This window comes from Atractosteus spatula, chromosome 13 (assembly GCF_055471065.1).
Source record: "Atractosteus spatula isolate fAtrSpa1 chromosome 13, fAtrSpa1.hap1, whole genome shotgun sequence".
Taxonomy (NCBI): Eukaryota; Metazoa; Chordata; class Actinopteri; order Semionotiformes; family Lepisosteidae; genus Atractosteus; species Atractosteus spatula.
In genome coordinates this window covers 39,262,880-39,290,696 of record NC_142718.1, presented here as the reverse complement: position 1 = coordinate 39,290,696, position 27,817 = coordinate 39,262,880, and the positions used below count along the sequence as shown (strand labels likewise).

At 41.3% G+C, this 27,817-nt stretch overlaps 1 protein-coding gene across 1 annotated transcript in view; it reads right to left on the bottom strand.

Annotated features, from left to right (window-relative positions):
• Positions 1 to 27,409, bottom strand: part of adcy5 (adenylate cyclase 5) — a 95,678-nt gene extending 68,269 nt beyond the window's left edge. Inside the window, exon 1 of the mRNA XM_088930367.1 lies at positions 25,056 to 27,409. Within this exon, the coding sequence (XP_088786493.1) occupies positions 25,056 to 25,976 (921 nt within the window). The 5' untranslated portion in view covers positions 25,977 to 27,409. The remainder of the gene's footprint in view (positions 1 to 25,055) is intronic.
• Positions 27,410 to 27,817: the final 408 nt, after the last annotated feature.

The following is a 27,817-nucleotide window of genomic DNA, read 5'->3' as shown; positions in this document are numbered from 1 at the left end:
TCAGTAATTAAAAGACATTTTAGTTTCCAAAAGTGCATTCTTCCCAAAACCTCTTCTGTCTGTATGGTAAGTACCTTTACCAGATTATGAGGGGCCTGAAATACTGTAGATGTAGATTATCACCCACACACTTTCATTCCTCAGTCAATTAATTGTCTGATTACAATATTAAGGTTAATTACAGCTTCTTACGAATCAGCTAATCAGTGTTGATTTATAACTGAGTTGTTGAAAAATGTACTTGGTGATTTAATAAACTTCCAGAATGCTGTAAATGAGTCACAAAAGTAAAAGCTTATTCCCCCTCCATTTCAAAATAATAGATGTGAGTTTTCACCACAGGATAGCATTTCTCTTACTGCCAAGTACAGTATGTTAAGAGTTTTCTGTTGTACTTTTATCAAGTACAATGGAACACTGCAGAACTCATTAAAAGCCGAACACTGTTCATTACTGTGTTGCCATTTGTTTTGAAAACAGATCTATCAAATAAAAGTGCCCACAAAATTCACCTTTTACTGTCGTCATCCTCGCTACATCTATTCCTTGGCCATCACACTCTACAGCTCACAGCCCTCCTAGTAAGAGGCACTGCCGCATTCTTCCTTAAAAAAACCAACACGCATAAATCAGAAACATTCTCAGGCGATTTATACGTTTTGTTAAAAGGCTGTGAGGAAAAATACTATATAGCGACACGACAATGGAAACAGGGGCAAGCTTGGATAACTGGAAGGTTTACTGCATAATCCCAGGAGGCTAATGTTTCCATTCTATTTAAAACTCCTGGGTACAGTCGTCACAGCTAGTTCTCATGCAGCTCTGGACCTCTGCTTCACAGAACAGAGCAGCAGCAGGGAAAGGACAGGCCTCTTCAGGGCTGGAAATGCAGGAATTCCCCTTTCCCCAGTACAGCTAAAATTCACATCTAAATGAATCTTTTCATGTTGGATTTCTCAAGAGTCATACGACACCAACATTCACAGAGGAGAAAAAGACTTTCCTCCTGTGTTTAAGCTCAACCGGTGTTTCACTTCTAACTTAAGAACATAACAGAAAGCTGATGACAGGAACAGCACATTCAGCCAACTGAATCATACTGTTAAGTGGTTCTACCACAGCAGCAGTCCTTGACATAAGAGTTGCCAGGATCTGCAGTTTCACAATGTGTGTTAATACATTCTAGGCATTAATAGCTCTGTAAAAAAAATATGTTTTCTCATACCTGTGCAAGTTGATAGTAATGTTGCTCCCATCAAGCTTAAGTTTAAATAACTACTCTGATCTGTCTTCTTGTTTGCTTGCAAAACTTTAAAGGTGTCAATCAAAACGCATTTCAGATGTCTTTTACTGAGATTGAAAAGATCAAGTTCCTTCCACTTGTCCTCATGTCTACTTAAGCCATGTGGCTCCTTTGTGGACTTTCTGCAAACCTTTCATAATCCATTTTGTAAAGCACATACCTGAGCTGTACTCAGGAGTCCAGATGTGGCCTTAATACTGGAGATCAAAGCTGTGTGCAGGAGTCCAGATGTGGTGTAACTCCTGGAAGCCAGAGTTGTAAGCAAGTCTCCAGATGTGGCCTACCTAATTGCAATAATGCCAGCATAAGCTCTCTTGGTTTATATTTTACACTCTTTGCTATGTACACAAGCATTATGTTTGCCATTTTTATTGCATCTGTGCATTACCTGTGTGAGAGAGATCTCAGTACAACTCATAAATTCTTTCCCTTTGTGTGCTTTCTGATTCCTTGCTAGCTATGCTGTAATAACGTCACATAATTTTCTTATCAATATGCAAAACCACACATTTACTAAAACCATGCAGGTCCTATCAAAATCCTTATTTTAGAATTGATTTTTAGCCAGCATTACTTGTACTGCAGAAGGTTTACATGGCAGTGGTATATATTCCATATTTACAAGACGTATCATGTTAAGGGTAAATTAATTCTTAATGTTATGAAATGATGTATTTTTTCTTCATTATACTTTCCAGCATGGAACCAACCTCTTATTAATCTTCAAGTATGGACTGAACTGAATCCTGGTTTTTATCCATGCCCCCGAGTGTCCTGTTATCAGCAATATTTGATTAATTGTCTGCTGACACCTTGATCTATACAATCTATACATAATATAATCATGAGAAAGATCAGAGATCTGAGCACTGAGCCATGTGGGACTCCACTTATCAAGTAACTATCTAAAAAATGATGTCACAGACACTTAGATTTGCAACAACAGTAATAACCAATGCTAGACATCTGCAGAATGTATATCATACAGTATATTACTTTTAATTTAATAAATTGCACTAGAGGCACTTTGGACCTGGAATTAACAGAAGCACCTGATAAACATGTCATAAACACGAAGTCAGAAAAAGTACCTCAAACGAAAATAACAGTACACAACCGAGTCAGTGCAGTCAGGTGTTCTTGTTTAAACATTTAGCACAAACAAGGCCATCAATTATTAAACATTGTATTGTTCATTGCACAATAAAATTAACCCCACAGTTAGTACTGGTAGGATTTACAGTGCTTCGCAAGCTGAAAATCACAAGAACATAAAAAGGTTACAAACGAGAGGAGGCTCGGTATCAGCCTGTTTGGTAGTGAGTCACTAATCGATCGAAGGATCTCATCTGACCGTTTCTTGAAAGAAGCCAGGGGTAACCACTTCAACAACATGTCTGGGTGGCTTGTCTACAACCCTGGAAAGAAGTGCCTTCTGTTCTTGGTTTTAAACGTACTTCCACTTACAAATCATTTGTGACTTCAGTGTATGCCAGACATTCTGTGGCATTAGGGTTTTGTTTTCACTGACTTTGCCTCGTTGAGCCAAGTGTTTGTAGCAGCTCATGCTACTTACCACTTAGTGTCGTATAGTTGCCATAGTAACAATTTCTCCTTCTGCTATGCAATCTCTATTGTTGGCAAGTCCATTTAACATATGTGCATGTGTACTTGCTGGAATATTTATTAGAACTGATCAGCAGCTTTTTCATGCAAATACGACCATTTCCTCTGTTTGAAATGAGCACAAGACCCTTTTCTCACCTAAAGTGCAATATTGTCTTACGCATCACGAACATAATAAGAGTAAATGAGAGTCTGAAACTCCAGGTGCTCATTGCAGTGGGTATTGTTCTAGGGATGGAGGTGGGACTTTAATCTCTTCATGCAGTTGACAATGGCTACTTTATACAGTGTATGTAAAACAATGGACGTAACTTAGAAAATATGGAGAACATACAGAGAAAATAAGAAGACTGAAAAGCAATGCACCACACCCCCATCTGCAAAAAAAAACAGTGCTTAAAATGGTGAGCATGGAGATCACCTTGATTTTTCTTTTTTTATGGAATGTCCTGATGAGCTAAAATGCTCATGCTTCATAAAGGGAACTAGAGAGGAGTCTCTCAGGGTCCCTGAAGGGCTCAAGCAGCAGAAGGAGAGATGGAAAAGAAACAAGACCTTTAGCCAGGTGAAAAACCACACTGTGTTCTGGGATCTCCAGTGCTGCTCCCTGCTGATCGGACATGGGAAGAGTCAGGGCTCCCTACGGTATCACCTCACCTCTGTGACCTCGCCTGGCCAAGCATCTACATACGTCGAAGAGGTCACATTCATTCCCTTTTGATACTATTGGCAACTTCTTCCAAGTAGATTCCTAGGAGTGGAAAAATGCCTAATTAAACAACAAAGGTGGAAGACGTTACTGAAATCACCTGCCCCCGTCGGATTAGTAGCAGCACAGCAAAACCTTGAAGGTGGAATGTGTCACACTAGGATATTAGAAAAACAATCACACTAAGTCAGTTAACCTTAAAGGTCTTTAATTATGGAGAGAGTCCTTATCACCTCCAGCAGGGGACAACTGGTTCTGATCCAATACACAATAAGTGCCAGTAAAGGTAAGGCACCAAGCAGGAAAGCTAAGGCAGCCAAAACCCCAAATCCCAGGGCATTCTTAGACTGCAATCCACTCCTAGGAGCAGAAAGAGACAGGAGCACAGTTCATGGGTTCTGGCTGTATCCCCGACGGAGAAAGGATGCTGCTCCTGTATCCCACTCCTCAGTTTCTCCCTGTTCCTTAGCCCTCCCCATGTTGAACTCATGCCAAGCTTTCCTGTACACCCACGTTATCACTCTGATAGGGAACAGAGAAGATCCTGAGACCCACAGGAATAACTACCTGGCGTGACTCTCTCCCCTTCACTACACCAACACCAACACGATACAATAGGAAAATAAACGCTGGGCTGAAAAACCTACGACAATGAATTACCTTGTTTACTCACACCCCACTACTGGTGTAGAATGAATTACCTTGCTTACTCAGACCCCAGTATTAATACTTTTACACTATTTTAAGGAATTAATTGATCCATACAGATGTATATTATATTTAACAAATATGCTACAAATTATGCAGTACAATAATTCTTAGATCAAAGGAAAACGAATCCAAACACAGAGCTTGGCAGGCAAATGTAACAGAACACAATCCAGTGACAGGCAGAACGGTTTGAGCTATTGTATGTGCTCAGAAGGATTTGTCATCATTTTGCCTATGTCCTCCAATACATGATGCATGATGCTTAATTTAGCATTTAACAAAAACAGATTCAGAATCAACATTTTCTGTCTTTTTTTGTCCAGGCGGGTACAAAAGATTAAAAAATAGATATGCAGGTCAGATGATCATTTCCACATGTATGAGTAGTTGTTTTTGGCTGTGTGACTGACCACGTGCCTGGGTAGCTCATCCATTTCTTCTGGGCTGTACTCATTCACAGGTGATAAACAGATCATGTTCCTGGCAGACTTCAAATCCTGAATAAAGCTAAAAAAATAACACCTGGCCTCCTTTCTCTGTAATTGGAAGAATGGGAAGTGCACTCTTTTTTGCCAATATCACAATAGGAATAAAATCCAAAACACGTTCTACCAAATTTACCAAAATCTGTGGTAAAACTTTGTAGTACCACTCAGTCGCTAGGAAATATTTATTGTTATTTAATATTATATTAAACACTGCCTGTAATACAGATAATGGCTCTAGCCCTGAATAAAGCTAGCTGTCCCCGCTTGAAAACCTTGTCCTAGCACTATTTCTTAGCAACTAATGTCTATTGATTTAATACCTGAGGCCAACATTCTGTTCTGATAACTCAGCAGCTGGTCAAAGGCTCTGGCTCTGCTTCAGAAAAGACAAGCTCATGTACACGGCGGTACTCTAGGCCTAGTACGGTGCGCTCCCCAAAGTCGGCTCAAGGCAAACTGCTGGCGTCTGCTCGCAGGTCAACACGCAGGAGCGACTTCTGCACCGGTGGCCATCTGCTTCTTCTGAGAAGCCCAGAGCTGAGTGAGGCTGGCACCTCACCTTTGCGGAGTCCACACCCAGCAGCCACAGCTCTGCCAACAACACTGCCAACAGCTACAGTGCCAAAGCAGAGCAATACCCATCAGGCTTCTGTTGTCAAGCAGCTAGTGAGCAACAGGAAGTAGGCTCTCTTAAGGGTGACCTACGGTAGTTCACTGCTTCATAGCTGTTAGCACGCATCCCTTTTAGTGAGTTTTGTTGTTCATCTCACGGGGTCTACAGTAAAAGGAAGTCCTAGAGTCTAACACATCCTGAGAACTCACCGACACAAGCTGTTTCAACCCAATACGAAACACTGAGAATTCTACCCCCAGTTCTGTGTCTCTGGTACAGCCTGTCCTCTGAAACCATGGTGACAGCTGTCACTCCATCCCTGCATTCATTGCCTGGGATATTAAATATATCCTAGTGTACACAGTTACTTAAAATGACAGGTAGACTGTTTCTATCCCTGTATCTTCTGTTTTGGACAAGAAATTAAACTTAGAACAGATATTCATGATATTCACAAAACCCCTGCGCTTCACCACAGATCGCAGCTGTTTAAAATACAATTTGCTGTGTCACTATACGTGCAATGTGATGAAACACAGGAAAAAAAAACAAATCAGCTGATAGAAAATGCACTGTATTGAGCACGCAAATGTTTTACATCATGGCCTTAAGAGAAACACTGTCAACAAAGGGCTAAAGAATTCTTTGTATCCAAGTACTTAATATAGGTATTCTATTTGCAATGCTTTGTGCAACTGTGAGGAATGCTGTGGCTTGATCTTAGTGACGTGTTATTTGTACAGAAAAGGATAAACATTTATTTTATGCTTCACATCTTTGATAAAGTGTCAGCCTGCATTAAAAAAATGACTGTTTTCCACTTCAGAGAGTCACTGGACTTAAACTGCGCGAAACAAATTTAAGAGGCCGGCAAAATCTGCTGCTGCTAAATGAGGAGATAAAAAAAAAAAAAAATTCTGCATCAACATAGAATTCTTTTCACAGACATTGGGTACAAGCACATCTTTCACACAGGTAACATACAGTAAGAGCAGTGTATTCTTTCCTCCTTGAATATGAACTTACAGTATATGGCAAGAAATGAGCTTGAAATAAGCCCACAAAAAAGGTTTCTGTCTTTTATCTATATTTAGAATAACCACAATCATCAGCTATACTAAACATATTCCTAAATTTTATAGGTCAAAAATAAATGTGGACTACACCCTATCCTAAAGATTTGTCAGACTGTAATCTTGGCTACCACAAATTCACAGAGAAATGCAGATTACACAGCACAGACCTTGCTAGACTTATGCCATTGTAGAGAACAGGAAAGTGCTCTTTGCTATTTGCTTGTCATTTCACTGGTTTTTAATTGCTATGGACAGAATTCTCAGGATGCTGGAAAACCAGAATATGTATCTATCAGGCCACAAGTAATTACCCTGCAGCTCAGAGAGCCCATTTCATTTTAATGGTGTGTACTTCAGTGTGAGCTCCAGAGAGCAACGCCCACAGTGCACTTGAAAGCTGTGTAACTTCTGCAGCGTTCACAAAGGGGAATTCTATCTCATGTTAATGATGGATGACATTTCTTTCCTCCTGCTTATTCATTTATTCCGAGTCTAAGAAAAAGATCACTTAGAAGCTTAAAATATGCACAAGCCTTATCTGTTTTTTCACTAATTCTGCAAAGACTTAGTATAATCCTTGAGAAAGGGTTATAAGTTTTAAGGTACTGTTTCCGCCCCTAATATACTGTATAAAATGGCAGAAGCTTTCAGTGGGTCTGGGGAGACTTTGGAGCACAGAAAACAGGCATGTGAGAAAGTTACCTCCATCCAGAGAGCTGTATGTATCGCTGCAAAAGGAGACCCATCTATTCAGATTCAAGATGCAGCCTTTATGTCTTGTAACCTCAAATAAATGGGTTTTTGCAAACATTTTGCACGGTCCTCTGGAACACTTACTGTGTTTCATCTTAACCTGCTGAGGTCTGGAAGGCAAACATTCTGGGAACTGGTTCTGTTCGGAAAGTGACCTCCTCAAGTGTTGGAGTGCTACAGTGAGTAATGTCATAAATGGAGACACATTGTAACCATGAAGAAACAACATGTCTGGGTGAGTTCTGTCAGCATTCTGTCAGTGCTTCCACGAGAGTTTTGACCAAAGAAGGACAGGTCTCCCATGCCTCATGAAGAGTTTGTGGCCCAACTGCAGCGCACGCCTGCCAGCCACTGTGAATGGGGAACACAAGCACTGTGTGGGAGGCCCTTCCAGTTCAAATCTTACTCAGCAAGTCATTAAAGGAAATACCGATTAACAGACAGAAGAAAAAGAGCAATTAGACAATTAGATTTAGTGAGGCCCATCTCTTCTCACTGTCACAGGGGTATAGCTATGGTCTTCCAGGACTTGAGACACAGAATTGTTGTCTTACTAAATGTGACTGGTAGCAAGAAGCTTTGAGTGGACTACATCTCATCTGATTTTATCAGAAATGCAATTTCACCCTAAATTCTCCAGTGTCCAGTTGATTCTATGGTCTTCTCCTTCTGTTGCAGAAAACAGGCACAAAGGTCCTACCACCTGCCTGCTGAAAAACAGGGGTGACGTCTGAAGACATAATTAACATCATGGTGGCCAGAGCTCTTACTTATCACTGGTATGTGTGAATAATTGACAAGCCAGTGCTGAGCGAGGGAGACTAAAAGTAATATTTAAAGCTCTCTTTTATTAAAGTTTTATTTAACATAATATTATTTAGTTTTATAAAAGTACTAAATCCTGCTGGAGGTTGGTCTCTTGCACTCTTTTTTAAATGAGAAAACATAATTCTGTTCCTTAAAATCCCCAAATATCAGAATCTCTAGACAGAAACAGGAAGGACTATTTCAGCTTTCACCAACAGTTACTATACAGACAACAGCAAGATCTCCCTGACAGAAGATACCTTGGAAAGCCTATGAACCACATGAGTAAATGTAGGAAGAAATGATGGAGAATCAAATAGCACCTTTTATTTTTATCTAGTTTACACAGGGTGGCTACATTGTGGGCTGTAAATAAAAAAAAATGATTTCTGAAGCATGCCAGTAAGATGCTTAATTCCTGGCTACTTGAACAAAGAACCACTTGTTATATTCCTAAGAGATGATAAACAAAACTATTTAAGGTGGCCTGAGAGATCCTGGAATCTCTTGTTTGCGTCCAGAACTGGTCCATCAGACATTAACTGTTCCATATTTGTGCAAAGAAAAAGCAAGCACAGTGCAGTATTCAAGCTCACCTGCCCCAGAAATCACAGCTTTAACACGACAGACTTCTTTCAAATGGGTACTAGGAAGGGTTCATCTTAACGACCTTTTAGAGGAAACTAACAGTACAACATTATCTGTTTAACTGGACTGGAAGGAACTCATACGTTTCTGAAGCAGAGGAAGTGTTCAGAAAGGAGCATTGTCCCATTAGTCCTAATTACTGCTCAGCTGTTTGAAAGTCAGGTTGCAATTTCAAGCAGGCGAAGAGTATTAAGCGATCTAAAAGAAATGTTATTCTAACTTTATAAATATTAATCAAGCTGAAAGAAATCTTTATTCAAGGCAGCTAGCTAGCTCTTGAAGCCTGCATTAATGTTTCATTGCAGATGTTTTGAAATGGAACCTCTTCATGGCTTTTTCTTCTGCTTTCCTGCACAGCTTTTTCCCCAACACACATTCACGCAGCTTCACTAAAGCTGTGGTCCTCGTAGAGCTGAGATCAGGACAGAGCCATGCTTTCGCAATGTTTACCAGACCTGTGAAGCTGGGAGTGCTGCTGGTGCATATGTACTGTAGCTGCTTTCGTAAACCCGGCTAATCAAAAGATAAAATAAGAGGCCAATTCTAAAGTACTGAGCGGGCTGCTACTCTGGTTGGATGCTGGCATCCCAAGTGGCTAAGGCAAGATCTGAGAGCAGGTGGAATACAGAAATTGCCATTGATCCTGGACTTCATCTTTAACCACCAGAGGTGAGGACTCCCCAGGCACTGTTGCACAACAGCTGGGGGACCTCAACCACCTAGCCTAGCGCAGGCCAAAGCAGCCCTTTTCCCTCCACCAAAGAGACCACTGCCTCCTCCACACCATGCTAATGTTTCCACACTGCACATGAAGTGTTGCCTTGCTCTGGTAAGAGGATCACAGCAGGGAGACGAACTGACAGCTGCTGATTCCGAGATGCTGCTGGTGAACTTAGAGGCGACAAAAACTAACTCAAACACAAATAACTGTTCAGTTCAGGTGAACTCTACACTGTACATACATTCTCACGACACAGAGATATTAGAAAAAGAACCACAGGCAACAGTGTGCGCCTAGTAACTGCTGTCTTTTTCTGACTGGAAAGCAATAAATCGCACAGGATCATTACATCAGCAGAACACCTCTTCCTGAATTTTCCTCAAGCTGAACCCGGAGTATGCCTTTGAATGCAATTCCATTACCAAAATGAATAAATCTAATGTTTTAAATTTGAAATATATATATACTTACATTTGAAATACGAGAAGATTCACAATCAATTTCCCCCCAAGGCACGCAAACTAATTAATGAAGAAAAAAATACAAATTCACGTTGATCCATAAATGTAATTTATGTACTCCTTACTCAACAGAATGTAGAAATTAATAATGCATGCTCAGTGCTGTCAAGTGTACGTGGTATTTATTTAGCGCTCTCATTGTATAACAAGGGCTCAAGGTCCTTATAAATGAATTTGATTTTAATTTTAAAATCAGCATCAGGACGTTTGCTGGAGATGTGCATTTCCAACAGGGTCGTAGTGCAAACTCAAACGAACAGTTAGTGCTAAACTGCAAATAATACAGCTGTGGCACTCTGGGATCTGCTAAAGAACCTGAAAATATACCGACCATGAGAAAATTCATAACAGTTTTGGATTAATGTGAATCTAATTCAATGAAAATGGCATTTGACAGGAATATAAAACTATACAAATCTTGAAATTCATATGAATGACATGCACAGTGAAAGTCCTATTTACAGCATGCGTCTTTATTCTCGGCCTTTTACTGAAAACAGAAGCACAAATTATGCATTGCTAGAGCTACAGCTCATTGTTTTTTCTGATGTCCCTGGGTGGTAAATGAATGTAAATGTACAAGAGAAGATTTGCTTGGCCTTACAGCACAAAACAACAAACAACATTTCATTGTATAAATGCCCATTGAATGACATCAAATCCTGGATAAATAAAAAGAGCCAGATACTGTATATTAATGCGATTATGCTTTATCTAAATTTTTTTTAACCAGAGAAAAAAAAAGGGTTTAATCATTTTGAAACCTTAATGGGGTTTTACATTTTCCGCTCAAATGCACCATGGATGGAACAGGAGCAAACGCAAGCAGTAGCTGAAAATCTCGTGGCATCACTCAAACTCTGAACAGCTGTTAGATGGGGTGAAGAAAAGACTGCAACAGAAAAACGCTTTCGCTGTTGTCATTTCCTACAGCCTTTCACGGCTCGTGTTGACAAACACTATATTATTTTTTCTGGGAAACGCACCGAGAGGTAATAAAAATGTGACAAATGCCATCGGTTCCAAGTCACACGCATTGTGTTTTCAAAGCCTCTTTGAATACACTTCGATATTGGAGATAATTGCAGGCTCATCTGGCTTGCTGCTAAATCAGATGAAACACTTCTGGGTCAGGGAGGGGCTGCTCCGGTGTTCTGGGGCTGCAGGATTACTGAACTTTCATCTTGCCTCTGACCCTAACTTAATTGATCAGATTATTTGGATTAGAAGTCAGGTAGGTTTCTTCAGGTCTCAATGACTGACTGGACCAGACTTCCTGGACTGGACCCTTGAATACTGGGGTTGCTCATCAGTGCTACGGAATGCTGGTACTTGAAGACCTGGAAAGATCCTAGGAGTGGTCTGAAGTGGACTCGGGGTTCATGCAGGCACACTGTGATTCTGTGCACCAGGACAAAGCAGAACTTCCTGCCTGTTTCGTTGTTTCCTAAAGCAAAACCTGATTTGAAGAAACATAAGATCACTTAATTGGCTATATACAATTTCAGGTAATAGGAATTTGTCTTTTCACATACCCCAGATGAGACACACAGACAGGAAGAGAAGCTGGGGGTCAGAGCGTAGGGTCAGCTATTTATACGGCGCCCCTGGAGCAGTTGGGGTTAAGGGCCTTGCTCAGGAGCCCAACGGAGTAGGATTCCTCTGCCGGCTGCGGGATTTGAACCGGCAGCCTTCCAGCCACAGGTGCAGATCCTGAGCCACAGAGCCACCGCCCCGCCCCGGGTGTAGGCCTTCATTCAGCCCTGGGCTGCTGGTACACTTCCCCCACACAGTGAACTCAGCTGAGGGTTAAAAGACAAGGCAGAGGCGTGGAGGAAGGACAGTCAATTGAATTATTAACAACGATCAGGCTAATTGACTCAGGACATGGGTTTGCACACCATCATAAATTAGACAGTGCTCCTGTGAATGGTGGTGAGGTTAGGTTATATTACTTTGTAGTTTTATGAAGTGTACTCGCATGTTTGCCAAGCAAAATGAGTCATTAAAATTCAGGGGTGCTTTTGTCAAGGAATATTAAATGCTTTTTTTTTTTAAACATGTGTACTCATTTCCAAGAGGAAAATAAGAACACTTTGAGCAAAAAAGAACAACATTTTATCATAAAAATGGAACCCTGCTGTCAGCCCCCAGGTTGTAGACAGAATCATTGCACTTTTAATGTGGAAAGAATGAACATGCTCTTATATATTTTACTAATTCCCCAACACAAAACATTATTTGGCCCATAAACGTAATCATCATTTGAACTTGGTTTATCAATGGCTGAGACAAGGGATATAAATACAAAGTACTTTCACATGCATCTGCTTGTTCACGGAACAATGGTTTAGCAATTAAAACAGAACTAAAGGTCAATCACCACTATGGGCAGTTAAAGACAGCACATCGGTGCTTGAATCTTTTCGCATGGAACTGCCTTCTATACAACAGGCTGTAGGCTAAACCAAGTCTATTATTAACCCAACAGTTAGCTTGTCTCAAAATATCAACAACAAAGGAAAGTCATCAGAAATGGGCCACCAACTGAAAGTTCTGTGTAAGCCAGATTCTCACCTGGCTCTCATTTATTTTGCTATTTAAAACTAGCTCATTTATTTACACTCCTTCAAGAGGCAAGATTACCCAATAAAAAAAAGCACTTGAGACTTAGGTGACTATTTAAGGTTTAGGTAATTAGAGAATGAATTTGTTTTGATTTGTCCCAATCCTGCTCACACTGCACATACAAACTAACTGAGTGTTTAGTGTACACCAAGTGTACAGTACACACTGTCCAAGAATGACACAGATGATAAACACAGAAAAACGTCATCAACCTTGACATTAAAGCATAAGAATACCACCACCTCATTGCTTACAAAAATATTATATTTACATATAAATGAAGAACTGGAGAAATTACAAGGACAACAAGCTATAGTTGGATCAGCTGTGTGGTTGGCTGTGGATTCGTTTTATTTCATGATGATGAAAATCTCTTTTTGGTTCAGGTTTATTTGCTGCAAAGACTGAATAAGAGCCTCACTTTGTATATCGCATAGTCATTTCATCCCTGACATTTCAAGATTAACACAAAAGGATAAAGGGATACATCACATGGTAATAGGGATAAATGCCATTAATCTGGTGAGAAGATGTCACAAATTGCATATTTGAACCAGCTGCGTCACTTGAAGTTCATAAACTCTTTGTAAGCAATATTATTTTTCTGACATCGAGGCAGGCAGTATTCACTCCCATATTTCAAAGCATAATTTTTCTCCATCTTCAGGACAGGAGTCTTCTAACAACAGCTGGATTTGTACTGAACGGTAGATTGAGTATAAAACAAACTCTCTTCACACACGCTCTGATAAAAAATGGCAGATGTGTTGCAAAATTTGTTTGACCAAGGGGTGATATTACCTACCTTTTGAATATGATATTTCGGTTGTCAAAGAAACACCTACTTCAGTTTTCCAGACTTTCAGCTTCATTGCAGCTTCCGAGACATGAATGGAAATGGTTTGCCATTCTCTCCAATTTTTCACGGAATCTTGAATCTATCAAGCAGTGATATTTCCCAGAAACTTCCTGTTTAGCCTTCTGGGAAACATAATGAGAAACCAGCAGCCAGTCCAGTCCAAGCAAGGCAGTGACTGCACTGGCGATTGTAAAAGATGAACGGCATTCTGCCATGATTTCAACTAACAGCTTGTATTAAGAAAAAGCAGAAGTGCACAAGTCAGGTTTTTGCAAGCCATAGGAAAACGATCACATTCTCCAATTGTCATGGAGACGTTTCACTTCGTACCTCACAGTACAGTCAAATCACATGCAGCCAGAGAAGCCGCAGGGAGATGTCACATGGAGAATATGAATGCAATTTAATTTTGTGCCACAAAACATTAGATTCTGTGACACACCGAGGAAAAATCTTATTTTGTTCTACTTATCTCTTTAAAATATACATTGGAAATAGCATTTCACATCAGGGTTTAAAAAAAGCAACTCATCTGTCCCCTCACAAATAAATCATGTAAGTCAACACCAGGGACATGACAGCATTCCACACAAAATTGGCTTTCCTCGTTGTGAGACAGTGATACTCAGTAAATATTGACATTCATCTGCACCTTGCAAAAACTGCTGGCTTGCTTTATTTTCAGTTTCAACCAGGAGGTCAATGCTATGAATTAAGAAAAAAAGGCTTAAAGAAAATTAAAAAAAAAAACCCTGCCATTTCTGAAGACTGAGGGGACCTTTGAATAGGAGTCTCTGATGTTCACAGGCCTCAGGCAAACAAAGAACATGTTCAAATCCTAGTCAATGTTGCTTCTCACACCCACCCCTGAAATGTATGTTATCAGCACCGTGCACCCACCATACAGGTAAAAAGGGGATATCAGCACCAGCAGATGTCCTGCTTTAATTCCATGTGGCTTTCAGGCCACATGTAAACCAGCAAAAGAACTAAGCACTGTAGAATTCTGTGTGACTTCAACGTAAAGATGACCCACTTAGTATAGCAACAGTAAAACCAGAATTACATCCTCCTGTACCATCTGTACCAACACACAGGGTCTGCAATACAGGTTTTCAAGCTTCTCACTCCTCACTTTCTACCCTATGATTCGGTAACAGAAAAAGCAGAGTAAAAGGATGAGTAAAAGGAGTAAAAAGAGTAAAAGGATGAACAGAGGTCTTAGTGACAGTGTTCATCTTTCAGATGTCCTTGTGGTGAGAGGGTCTGGTTTCTGCAGACATGTTTTATATACAGGGTTTTGAGTTCACCCCTCACTGATGATAAAGAATTATCAAGCTCCAGTATTGTTTAGTTTTTGCCTGTCTTTACTGTGCTGCCTTTATAATCTGTACAGAGGGACCAAAAACGGAAGAGAGGCTGACCTAATCACACAGAAAGCTGGTCATGAACCGCCTGAGCATGTGTGAAAAGACAGGTGCATTGTCTAGGGCAGAGAACAGAAAGGTGACTTCAATGACTGTTGACATAATCTGTCATAAGGAATTAAACAGCAGGTAAGTTAGGGGCTGGATTGTGCGTCAGAGAGTTACAGTATACACATGTTTAGGAAAATGTTTTTTTTTTACTCCAAGATTAAACTCATCCTCTCTTGAACACTCTGGGATACAAAGGGTCTGTTCTATGTGAATGTGAATGTTGTCACTTTTCAGATGCAAAAATCAAATAATTACTGGAAAGTGCTTACAACCTTTAAAAATGCATATCAGTTGCACTTTATGAACATTTAGCTGCAGGAATCTTTTAAGCTTGTTGATTATTTGAACTCTGGTGATGCTGCAAACGGCAAAGTTAAGTTAGCCAAGTATCGATTGCAATAATCAATGTTAAGATAAACAGTCAGCAATAATTAAACTAAACACCACGTAGCAGTGAAATACCTTACTGATGGTAACCAATGCATTGGTCTGTGAATAGTGACTCATGAATTGCCTGAAATAATAGCAAAGCTTTACTGCACAGACTTTTCAAGTTGTGTGGAAATGGGCTTTGTGTCCAGCTGAGCTCCAGTGAAAAGAATTTAGGGGTGCTAAACATCACAACACATCTGACTTTTTCTGGAGTAATCATTCCCCAGGAATATTCCTGAGCAGTGGTCCAGGTTTATCATCGAGAAAGGCCCTAATCGTTTATTAGCTTATTTTAAAAATATGTTTTTGGTGCACAACACTGAGAAGAGGAGGCACGTCTTCAGGCAGAGAGCTGGAGTCAGGAACAAGCTTCCCAGCCACATTCTGGGAGCTGACAGCCTGGCTTGTTTCAGGAAACCAGGCTGGGTGGGATTGTGGATCAGTAAGCTACTATACTCAATGAACTATATGTTCCAAATAATAATAATAATAATAATTGCTTATACTTATATAGCGCTTTTCTGGACACTCCACTCAAAGTGCTTTAACAGGTAATGGGGATCCCCTCCACCACCACCAGTGTGCAGCCCCACCTGGATGATGCGACGGCAGCCATAGTGCGCCAGAACGCTCACCACACATCAGCTATTAGTGGGGAGGAGAGCAGAATAATGAAGCCAATTCATAGATGGGGATTATTAGGAGGCCATGATTGGTAAGGGCCAGTGGGAAATTTGGCCAGGACGTCGGGGTTACACCCCTACTCTTTTCGAGAAACGCCCTGGGATTTTTAATGACCACGGAGAGTCAGGACCTCGATCTCAGAAGGACAGTGCCTAAGTGCTAAGAGAATAAGACTACCTGGTGCTTTTTTTTTTGTTTCTACTTGAAGTTCTCACAACATCTTTTTTAATGTGTTTAAATGTTTTCTATTAGCTATTAGCTACAGTATCTCAAAAATAGAACAAAACAAGAGCCACTTTTCTGTTGATTGCCGATAATAGGCTGAGGGCGCATGTGGACATACACAGCCGCCCATGAGCGCAGAGAGATGTCCTCAGCCGAGCTGAGCAGGTGTCTTATAGAAACAATGTCACAGGTGCTGTACTTCGCTGGGCAGATGGCACTGGATGTTGTTGCTCTTGTTAGCGAAAGGAAACATGATCTTTGCTCTACTGTCTCAGCACTTGCCTACCACATCAATCAAGCAGTATGGGAAAAATGAAATCTGCTACCTGTAGTCACATGTTCTTCATCTAGGAGGCACACAAAGAATTTTGTCCCAAGATTGCCTGATTAGACTAAGAAAGGAGCTTGCATGAGGTGTCTGTTCAGTATAACATTTCTTGAATATTATAAGGTTTTTCAAAAATCCTGGATCTGCAATAAGACTAAGAAAAATAAAAGATTAACTTAGACTACGTGCCCATCTGAACCTACACCATCTCACAAGAGTATATTCCTTGCTTTCAAGGAACTCAATGGTAGTTCACTGCTGTGAACTACTGAGAATTCTGAGACAAAGAATGGGACCAGGCCTCACCGAAAGAGTAGCAGATAAAAGTGAACACAATCCTTTTTAAAAAGGAGAAGAAAGCAGTTTAAGATATGGATACACAGGGCTAAGTGTTAGTTACTTCACTATGGAAAAAAAACATACATTCACTGAAGACACAAAGAACTGGCTTCAAAACAACACGTTTTGAAAGCAAAAACATGTTATAGCAATTAGCCACAGCTGAGCATAACATCCAGATATACATGTGCCTTCATCGTTCACAAAATTCACATTTTGGCACACACGTCCCTCATACCATGCTCTATCAGTTTGGACCCAGGCAAAATACCTATTTCAATACACGAAGTCCTGGAACAAGAGAAACTTTATTCTACATTTACACAAGTTAAAAAAGAAACTTGCTTTGTCTACTATTTAATAAAAAAATGGCAAGTCTTTAATTTATTTAATATTATTATTATTATTTTTATTATATGATTTTGCCAGCATGAGCATATTTCGATAAAAAAGGACATCATAAAGATTACATTCAAAGGAATCTGGTAAATCTGTATCTTTATCACTTAATTACTATCACCTTCATACCCAGCAACTATTGGAATCACTTCTAATGGTTTCATTAATCAGGAATTTGAATTTTCACAAGTTACACAACTAAGTTACACTTTATGAGATCCATTGCAAGTATTCTGCATCGGGGAGACTTTTAAAATTTTGCCTCTCTAAAAATATTTTTACATCTCAACCATTACATACTACAATCCACTTATCACTGTAGGAGACACCTTATTAAAGTCCACAAAGTCTCACCCAATTCATTCTATGGTTTAAATCTTAAAGGGAAAATATGGGTCAGCAAATTAATAACTGTCAGAAGAAGGACATCCGTTTTAAATTCTGGCAAGTCCGCACGGTACAGCACAGGACAATTCAATTACAGCAGCCGCAAACCTTGTTAAAGCTGGGCTGGTGCCAAATTACTCTCTGCAGCTTCTACTATTCCCTTCCACAGGGAAATCTGTGCCACTTCTACTAAACGGTTTCCTCTTTCCCCTGCACCTTCTAATTAATCACAGGTGGGGAATGAAAAGCCCAGACAAGTGCCACAGGAGATACACGGAAGGTGATGTTCCTCACGTATGAGCCCAGCAGCCGCAACTACTAAAATAAGGAAGTTAAATCCCCAGCATGTACATAATGCATGCATTTGTGGCAGGGTAGAAGCAACTCTGTCACATGTAAAGCAAAAAAGATAAATGTAGAAATGTCAATGTTTACAGCTCACAGTAGAACAGTAAGAGCCATCTGAACTCTACCGCTAATCTAAATGAAATACCAGGTAGCTCCCACTGTGACTCATCAGCTCCTGCTCAGTGTTTCAGGGTGGACCATCGAATATCCCAGCTTGATACAGATTAAAACCACGTCCCACACACGCATTCTTCTTGCAAAGCAAAATGCTGGCTAATATGCTGCACGCCATTTAAACTTGAGTCAGAGTTGAGAATCATATCTTACAATCAAAGTAATGGCAAACCTTGTGCTCATGGGGAGACGTTCTGTACAAACCTCCATCCCCCAGATCACCTTCAGACACTGCAGAATCACTATGCTAATCATCTGAAGACAACAAGGTCATGCAGGGGACAGACAGTGCAGGCCTCTCAGTATCTCAGCCCATTACGAAATCTGAGAACAGCCACTGAGACATTTGAATTGGTGCATTCTACTTGAGAGACTATATATACTGCATGCATAGTAGGATTGTAAAGTTATATTGATCATTAGGTACTTGTCAGGCAATGCCAAACAGCGCAGCTGCAATGGGGTTTGAAACACCCAGTACCTTCTCTTTTTTGGTCTACAAGACCAAGCAAATGGAATATTTGCAGAGAGAGAATTAAGTAAAGCCACTCTCTGATGACATTTCCCTCAAAACAAACACTTGCACTGTTTTTAGAGTCATGATATGAGCATGTGATTCTAAAAAGGAGCTTCATTTAGTCAGGCAAGATGCAGTCACTGATAGTTTTCAAAGATGTTGCCTGTTAATAATGAGAGCATTATTTATTAATAAAAGGAGATTTGGAGCACCACTAACATCTACTGTTCTGCAAAGTACAGACATAAATCAGACAGAAATATATCAAGAAAGCTAATTAAAGAATAAACTGTGGGAAAAAAGCTTTGTAGCCAGTTACCACAATGTTACTTATAAAGAATGTAACTCATGTTAAAAGTATGTTGACACAACAGTGTATTTTCTAAGTATTAAACATGAACATTAACCAAATCATTGCACAATCCTGACTATTGGACAGCCAGACAATACAGAGGTTTTAGAGTTTTAATCAATGATTATTGTTTTCAAATGCTGAAACCTTGAGTTTTCTTCCACCTCGATTGTAGGGTGAAGCTGAATTTCCAGTTTTCAGACTTCAAGGGGAATTTATTAGGGAAGTGTGTAGCATTCACCTCTGGATCGCCTCCTGAGGGAAACGGGCAAAGGTCCGACAGGCAACGCAGCACCAGGCTGTCGTTATCAGGCTGAAGGGTTCGGGAGCTCAGCGGCTGTTGTCTCATGGAGGCCCGGCATTGCTCTCTGAGTGGGAATGCAATCCCTCCCATCTCGTCTCCTAGTAACCTCCAGCTGAACGCATCACGGCAACAAGCCCACAACTTGAAAATACAAATGCGGGATGGCTGACCTGTTTCTACAAGCTCACCAGAGACCTTGGTAGCATACCACTCCTACACCCTACATTGGTTGTCTATAAAGTCACATATTCAATACAAGACCCTGATAGTGACTTTCAAGGCTACAAATAATCAGACCATAATACATCTCTGAACTCTTCCATGTTGACAACTCCCTCCCGTAGGCTCCCTCCAGTTGAGGAGGGTCCTTTGCTCACTGTCCCCAGGACTAAATCTCCGACTGCTGGTGACCCTGCCTTTTCTGTCGCTGCTCCAGTGTTACAGAATGCCCTTCTCCCGACTCTTTGAGAGACAGATTCTCTGACTCTCTTCACATCTACACTCAAAATGCACCTTCCCCCTAGTTTAATTATAAGATTCTTCTATCCGACAGAGTTTGAGGTCTGGAATAAAGCCGTGTGCTGTTCTTTTGCAGGGCTCACGTTATAGCCTTCTGATTCCGGATGGCTCTTTTCTGGAGATTCTTCCATATTCCACTGCAATTGACTTTGGAAGAGAAAGGGGGCTTCCCTTCATTCTAACAATCTGCTCATCAGCTGGGCTCATCTGCAACAGCAGAAGACTGGAAATGTGTATAAAGAGAACATGATTCTCCACTCACTACAGAAACCCGGTGACACATTGCACAAAGAACCACAATCCATGATCGCTGAGGCTTATCATACCATGTCACTAAAACCCACCTCTTTGTTTTTGCGAACCCAAATTCAACAGAAAAGGCCGGAATAAAAGCACAGCAGTAAAATCTCAATAAGCAGCCGGAGACGCCGATATACTGGCACTAGGCACTATATTCCTAATTCATTTGGAATTTGAAATGCTGTAGGAGTCTGGAACAAGCTGTCCGGCCATGTTATCAAAGCCGATACCCTGCCCTCTTTCAAGAAAGGGCTGGATGAGATCCGCGGATTAATGAGCTAGTCACTACCAAACCGTTTAGAAAGACATCCTCTCGTTTGTAATCTTTTTAACATTCTCACGGTCAAAGGGCCAGCTCAGTGTATAACAGGGCCTTCCACTTAGTGGAAGTGGATTTCTCATTTTTATCTTTAATTTTGCTAATCTGACAACAGAGACACTGGCATGCGTTTGTTTCGGACGCAGCCATGTGCCCGTGTACTAAAACGTTTGACACAAAGCAAATCTTCCTGGAAATGCAAAGGACACGGAAGGGGGGAAAGGGTCATTTAAAGGATAAAATGTCAATTCTCCTACTGTATGTAGATGGCCAGTATTGCACTTGAGGGATCTGCTTTATCAATCCACTCAGAGGGTTTGAAATCTGAAACTAGAAATTTTAGATTTATGTATTACGAGAATATCGTTTCTCTTTTATAACATGAGACACTAAAAAACGCTATTTTACTTTATTTAAATGAACAAGTTTAACTGCTGATATAGAAAATAATTTAGTATTTAAAGTGTAAAACTTGAAATAAACTTCCTTTTTTTTTAATCAAAGGCTTTTTTTAAATTAGGTCCGTCATTTTAATATGTAGTTTAAATCCAGAGAGCGCTTGTACGTCCTGAAAAAAAAGACCATCTTCATGACTTCTCGGTGACCCCAATTACGCCGGTGGAATTTACATTATCAGCAGAAAGAACACTTGTATTTTCCCTACTTCGCATCATTTGTGACATCAAATGCAAATTGAAAAAGAGAAAGGGAAGCCCAAGCACACACTCTTTAAATGCACCGTACAAATACAATTCTCACCACTTTGCCAGGCCCTTTGCCATGTCCCTTAAAACAGGCATTTAAGATAAAGGCAATCCTGTACACCCTTTCATCACTTCTAAAAGCACCAGTCTTCACTGTTCAGCAAAACCTACAGCATATGCATGCAGCAAACTGTAATGTCATTAACGTGACGCAATCTTTCACGCAGGAATTGCATTCTGATGTTCCCGGGAACTGTAAAGCGCTTGCAGCATGTGCTTAGTGCCTGCGCTTGCGATACCAAACCAAGCCTGGTCATATGTATTCACAAGTATGCTGTTATTTCAATAGATCAGCTAAGTACTGTAAGTGAGAGATCAGTTGGAACGAAAGCCAGAAAAGAGACAGCGCCCCCCAGGAAGTGAGTCCGAGAGCTCTCGCCGCCAGCCAGAGCCCTTCCCGGCCCTAGACTGTCAGCTGTAGCCCGGGGCACTGGCCAGCCCATCTCCCTGCCTGGTCTTATTGACTGAGCCACAGAACCCCACACCAGCATCCCTGTCCCTCCAGAAACTGGAGCTTTGAGATTTAGTTTTTAAAAGAGAAATAAAGCACTCTCCTTCACTAACCCCCCCACCAAACTGAAACCCCCACTCCACAGAAAACTTTCTGTAAGCGCCTCCATGTCTGTACAGAGAATGCACAGGCATAAAAGTCAGCCTAGAACCTGCTGATTAAATAATAAATATGGTCTAAATTACTAGTCTGTATATCAAATACTGGCCAGTGTTTGATAGACACTGAGAAAGCCCTTTGTCAAATGAGCCGGCTCTTAGAATCCTTTTGGACTCTACCTGCATGACAGGTTGTAGCAAGTGTAAAAAATGCACTGAGAGGCTAAATAATTTAATAGTAATTTAGTAGATTCCTGTCTACTGATAACACTGCAGCCATACATTGGATTGGTGGCACATGGAGAATTCTGAAACTGTTTTAGCACATAGAGGATGTGCGTCAATTATTATTATTATAGAGGATACCTGAAGCAGGTTTAAAAAAAAACTTGATTTAACAATCTAGTAAATCAAATAGGGGGAAACCCGAATGCTAAACCAAACGCATTTGTCCAGAGAATAATGACACGAATCTGGGTGTCCCTGCACCCTTTGTCGATGCCGAGACTGTTCTTCGAAACAGCCGGACATGTTTTCCCGTTTCTTTTCAACTCTCTTCAAACTCTTTGGTTCTTTGCTCTGGTGGTCAAAAAAAAAGTGCGCAATATACAGAACCGGACAGGAACGAGAATGTGGGGCGGCGCAGTGCCGATAATAGCAGATCAAGAAGGACAGGGCGTTTTCTGAAGGGGCGAGAGCTGCGCCGCTCGATTCTTACAGAGGTGAGAAGACCGCTGACTGACCCCATGAACTAACGAACGGTTGCAAGACTTTGCATCTACGTAGCAGATGAGGAAAGAACTTCATCGCAACATGTCGTCAGTTTTTAAGTTTTCACTCCTTAATCAGATACGAAAACTTTAACTTCGACTCAACTGGCCAGTTTTACAGTACATGATTGGTTCAAGTCGTCTCGCACCCAATGTGCATGGAAATCAGTGCACATGCTCAACCCTACTTTACGATCAATTCCTCCTTCCATATCAAATTCAAAAACAATTGCTCACAGATTTAGACTGTAGTCTTAGAAACTCCGGTAACTTCAATCCTGAGACATCAGGACTGAGAACAATTCAAAGCCTTTGATTTTTACATTTATGTAAATTATAAATTCTTTAACAGCTTGTCTTAACTAAATAGCACACTATTTTGTATAATCTTACATTTAATACCTTGGACATCACAATATTTATGGGATATGTATTAAGAAATATATTTATTTAAATGAACCGACTGGAGTGTTACAGTATGCTTTTATTTTCAGGCATTTTTCCCTGTACACCTTTTCAACAAGATGAGTACTTGTTTAGAACAAGGGTGAATGAGTTGAAAAAGAGTATCAGTTCCCGGATCCCTAATTGCTTTCCACCCCCACAACTCGAGTCAGGAAAACCGAGTAATACTGTACAGGCAATGGTCAAACAGGACTACAGTTTCCATAGAAACAAGCATCGTCATCCCAGGCCTGCAGGCTTGGAAGTCAGCAATCAACGTCCTGAAGCTCTGCTTCAGACGAGCCGAAACAGAAAGAGTGCATTCGGAGCGGAAGATATGCCACTGGTCATTTATACAACATAGGAAACTGTGTGAAGTTTCTTTAGACGTGTACAGCATCTGAGGGAAGCCCTCAAGTGTGAATTTGTCTGCTCTTTCGTAGAATTGGCACAGTTCTGAATGCCGCTTGCATAATAAATTATATTTTTAAAAACAGAATGAAAATGGAGAATTAACGCCAAGATTTTGTCATTACACACTTTGCGAGCTACTGCGAGTAAATGATACCAACAAAGGATCGATCATTTTCTTTTCCTAGATCAGACTAAGTTTGTTAAAATGCAGCACACACCTTAATTAATATGTCTCTGTGTCCACATACAGTACCATATGCCATTTATATTTGTGCAGGTTACATTCGTAAAAATGGACAATTAAAATACTTCAGCAATCAATCGATACTTTCACTCCATTAATTCCAGGAGTAGCAAAAACTAACTCGTTTGCTATGCGGCATGTAGACCGACCAGTTTTTATTACAGACAGCAGACCTCGGGCGCTTGCTTCCAGATTGCTGTACCTGGATGGAAACAATCACTACTACATGTAGAAGACCTCTGTACGTGGACCTTTATTACTAGTGCAACAAAATCTTTTTCACTCTGTCTACAAACTTAGCGGAAACTTATCGAAACCGCTCGATACAGTACAGCTACTTTTATAGTTCCTATTCAAGCAATGTTCTTAGAAGTTGAGTCCAAAGTCCTCGCCTGAAATTGATGTTCCCCTGGTCTCTTAAAAATGCATAACAATGCACAGCCACTCTTTCTATCGAACACGACCTCGGAGCACACAGGGCTGCTTGCCAGCGGATCGGGAGCTTTTATGAGATCAGGTACAGTAAACTCGCAGGAGACCAGGGCTGGACTCCCCGGCACGACCTGCCCTTCTTCCCTGACCGTCGCCGTGTGTTTGCACAACTGCCCCAACAAGTACAGAGGCTCTTTCCGAACATGAAAATAGCAGATACGGGACGAGCTGCTGAGGGGGAGACGAAATGCACCGCGAAGGAAACTTTAATTTAAAAAATGCCAAAACACAGTACGGCAAATAGAGACTCAATTAGCCTCTTCAATAGCTTCGGACGACCCGTTTCACTTGAGCAATTGTAATAAAGGCTTTAAAGTGTAGAGACAGTGCGCCTTTCATAAGGGTCGGACTGGTTTGAGTCTCGTCGTGTTTTAAAAAAAAAATAAATGAAATCCCCTACAAACAAAACGAGCACTGAGATGAAAACGATTCACCAGATGACAAACGAAAAAGTTAAGGAACTCAAGAGAACAAATACTACAAAAAAAAGTTAAACAGTTTATGTTGAAGTACCAGAAACTTCTGTAGTAGTTTTCCTGCAACAGGCTCCAACACAGTATAGTGAGTTTTAGAGTTAGGATATACGGATCTATGGAATCTATAGATAAGAATGTAATATTTTCCTATAGCTGTATTCTTATTTACTAGGCGCACCACAATAGTGGTGCCAGTAGAGATTATTTCTGTATAGGTAGAATCAGAAACTAATAGTACAGAACGCCAGCTAGAAAGTTAACAGAAAGTACTCACTTGCTTCCACAGAAAGCTGTCCATTTGGTTTAGTTTCCAAGAGATGCTCAGATGTATAGCAGATAAAATAACTCCAGTAATGACAGCGGCCCTCATTCTGACAGGGAGCAGCGTGTAGATGATGTGAATGAAAAAGACTGTCCACCATATTCCTTCGGAGGCACTTCGGGGCTCCACAAGCAGCACCCCCATGATTTGAACCACCAGGACCACAACGATGACGAGATAGCACACAATCCACATGTGGTCCTGGTGGAACCCGTTTCTGTTACACACGATCATGAGAACGATAATTAGCAAAACGGCCAGTGAGAAGATCACCACGTAGGACACTTTGTAAACCCCTCCTGCGCAGTGGAATCCCAACATCACAGCACAGACGAGCACCAAAACGGCCATGAGCATGGTCAGGCTGCTTTGGTTGAGCCTGAAGAAGTAGCGCTGGTACAGTCGTTCCAACTTCTCCGACTGAAACTTCTTGGATCTGAAGATCTGCATCACGCTATTGCAACACTCGACCATGGAAAACTGCACTTCGGAAGGGATATCCTCCTCTGCCTTGAACTTCCCTCTCCGCTCCTCCAGACCTAACTCCACCGATTTGGGTCTCACTTCGCCATCGGGGTGCTTGGGACTCGACCTGTTGTTATTCCGCATCTCCTCTCCGTGGTCTTGCCACGCAGACTTGGACCTGAAACTGACCCGACTGACTGTGGTGGTGGTCCTGCCCGGCTGGCGTTCGAGGTCATCCTCGTCTCTCCATCTGCTGTTGGATCTGGTTAGCTTTTTGCTCGATTTAGCTGCGTATGGGTATCCATTGGATCTGGACTCTGACTCGCCCCAGGCAGACCTGTGTTCGGTCCCTCCCCTTGGTCCAGGAGCACCGAGTCCGGGCGGGCTCACGCTGTTGGATCGGGACATGATTTCTGTAAACTGTTATTATAAAAAGAACTCCTATGGACACCTCCGCCGATTTGCGTGGGACTGTATTATTTTATTAATTGAGCTGAGGCTAAAGTCTCAGAAGCACTTCATGGGGCACTTCATGCTGTTCTGGCAAATCAAAAAAGTTTATTTCGTGCAATAACAGAAACGGAGTTTACAACCCTTTCACCAGGCGGGTTCAAGAATCTTTAAAAAAAAAGTTTAAACGGTTGAACTGTATACCAAAGGATTGATATTTGGCGAGCGCACGGTAACCTCTCAGACCACGGGGTAATTTTGCCTTTAAAAAAAGATCAGTTAAAATGATCAGCTTTTTTTTTTGTTGATTAGTGATTACGACTTATGATTAATAAATAGCTAAAAAAAAAGATCAATTTTGGCGGTGATCATGCATGGTCCTTAAAATACCCCTATCAATAGGGAATAAAACATTCCGTCCGGGAGCCGCCAGGGGTCTGGAGGTGAGCATAGTTACAGCCTAACAGGTTCCACACGAACCGCAACTCAGTTCCGCAGGATATGAGAATCGTGCGCGGGTAGAAAAAAAGCCATTGCTCCTAAGATCGTGTTAAAATCAATTAAGAATCAAAAGACACAACCTGGGAAATAAATTGGCTGTCCTCCAAAATTCCTGCCATTGGAGACGGGACAAATACTGAAAGGAGTCGACTACACCACATGGTGAATTACACGTTTATTTTGAGTGGAACACACAAAAAAAAGGCACGATCTCACGCAACAGTGTTGACTTGCCATGTTTCTTTTAGACTGGCGAGGGAAAAAAAATCGCATTTCGTCAGCTAAGCGACTTAAAACTACACCAGCGCCTTCGTCTTGAGTGCCTCATTTTTTAAAAAAAAAAAGTGGAAGGGGGGAGTGTTACTTGCTTCTGGAAAAAAAAAATCAGTAAAACGAAATTAAGGGGCGCGAAGAGCCGAGCCCGCACAGCCTTTCAGTTTCACCTGTGTATCTTTTTTAGATGATGATGGTCACAGATTCCTCATCCCCGAAACCGTATTACAAATCCACACGCTGGCTGTTAGGCGATGCACGCAAACTCCGGGGCTGTCACATCGCCCTTCAACAAACAACTGGGAAAAAAATATATTTATATTTTTTTACAATATCTGTTTTCAGATTGATCGAAATGATGTAGAAAGCCCCGCCGAAGATCAGCGGGCTGGTACCACGCTTAGGCAAAACCCCAAGAACATCCCTCGAAGCTGGCGAGATTCCTGTCCACAGCAAATAATGCGAGAGCGAGCATCCATGACCGCGATAGGCACACGTTTTTACCCCCGCAGCTACCACGCTGATATTCCTCCACCGCAGAGTTCACAGCGGCATGTCATGTCAACGCATCCCGTGTTTATAACACGGAGTCCCCGCGCCTTTGGAAAAGGATGCGCGCACCGTACCACTTATGCATCATCCCTCTTCGAGCTGCTGGTCTTTGTACTGCCATTCAACCAAGTCTGATTTCAAAGTCCCGCCTACCGCCCCCTTCGATTGGACGTTTCAGGAAGCTTACTTTCCCCTTCCCCATTTTCATTGGTTTCTCCCAACGTCAATACGCGCATGGTTGGCGAAAATGGGCGGGTCTGCCTTTCACAGCTGGATTTCGACCTCAGCGGTCATTTAAAATGTTAACCCTTTGAACTCCCACCCTGATGCCAAGCTGCGTGAAAAATCCTTCCAGCGTTTTTTTAAACTCAGTTTGTAAGAAGGGTGCTCTGATTTCTCCAGTGATCAACCAAACGTTACACTATAAATTATCGAGCAACATCAGGCCAGCCGCAGAAGGTTTGGTAGATTGT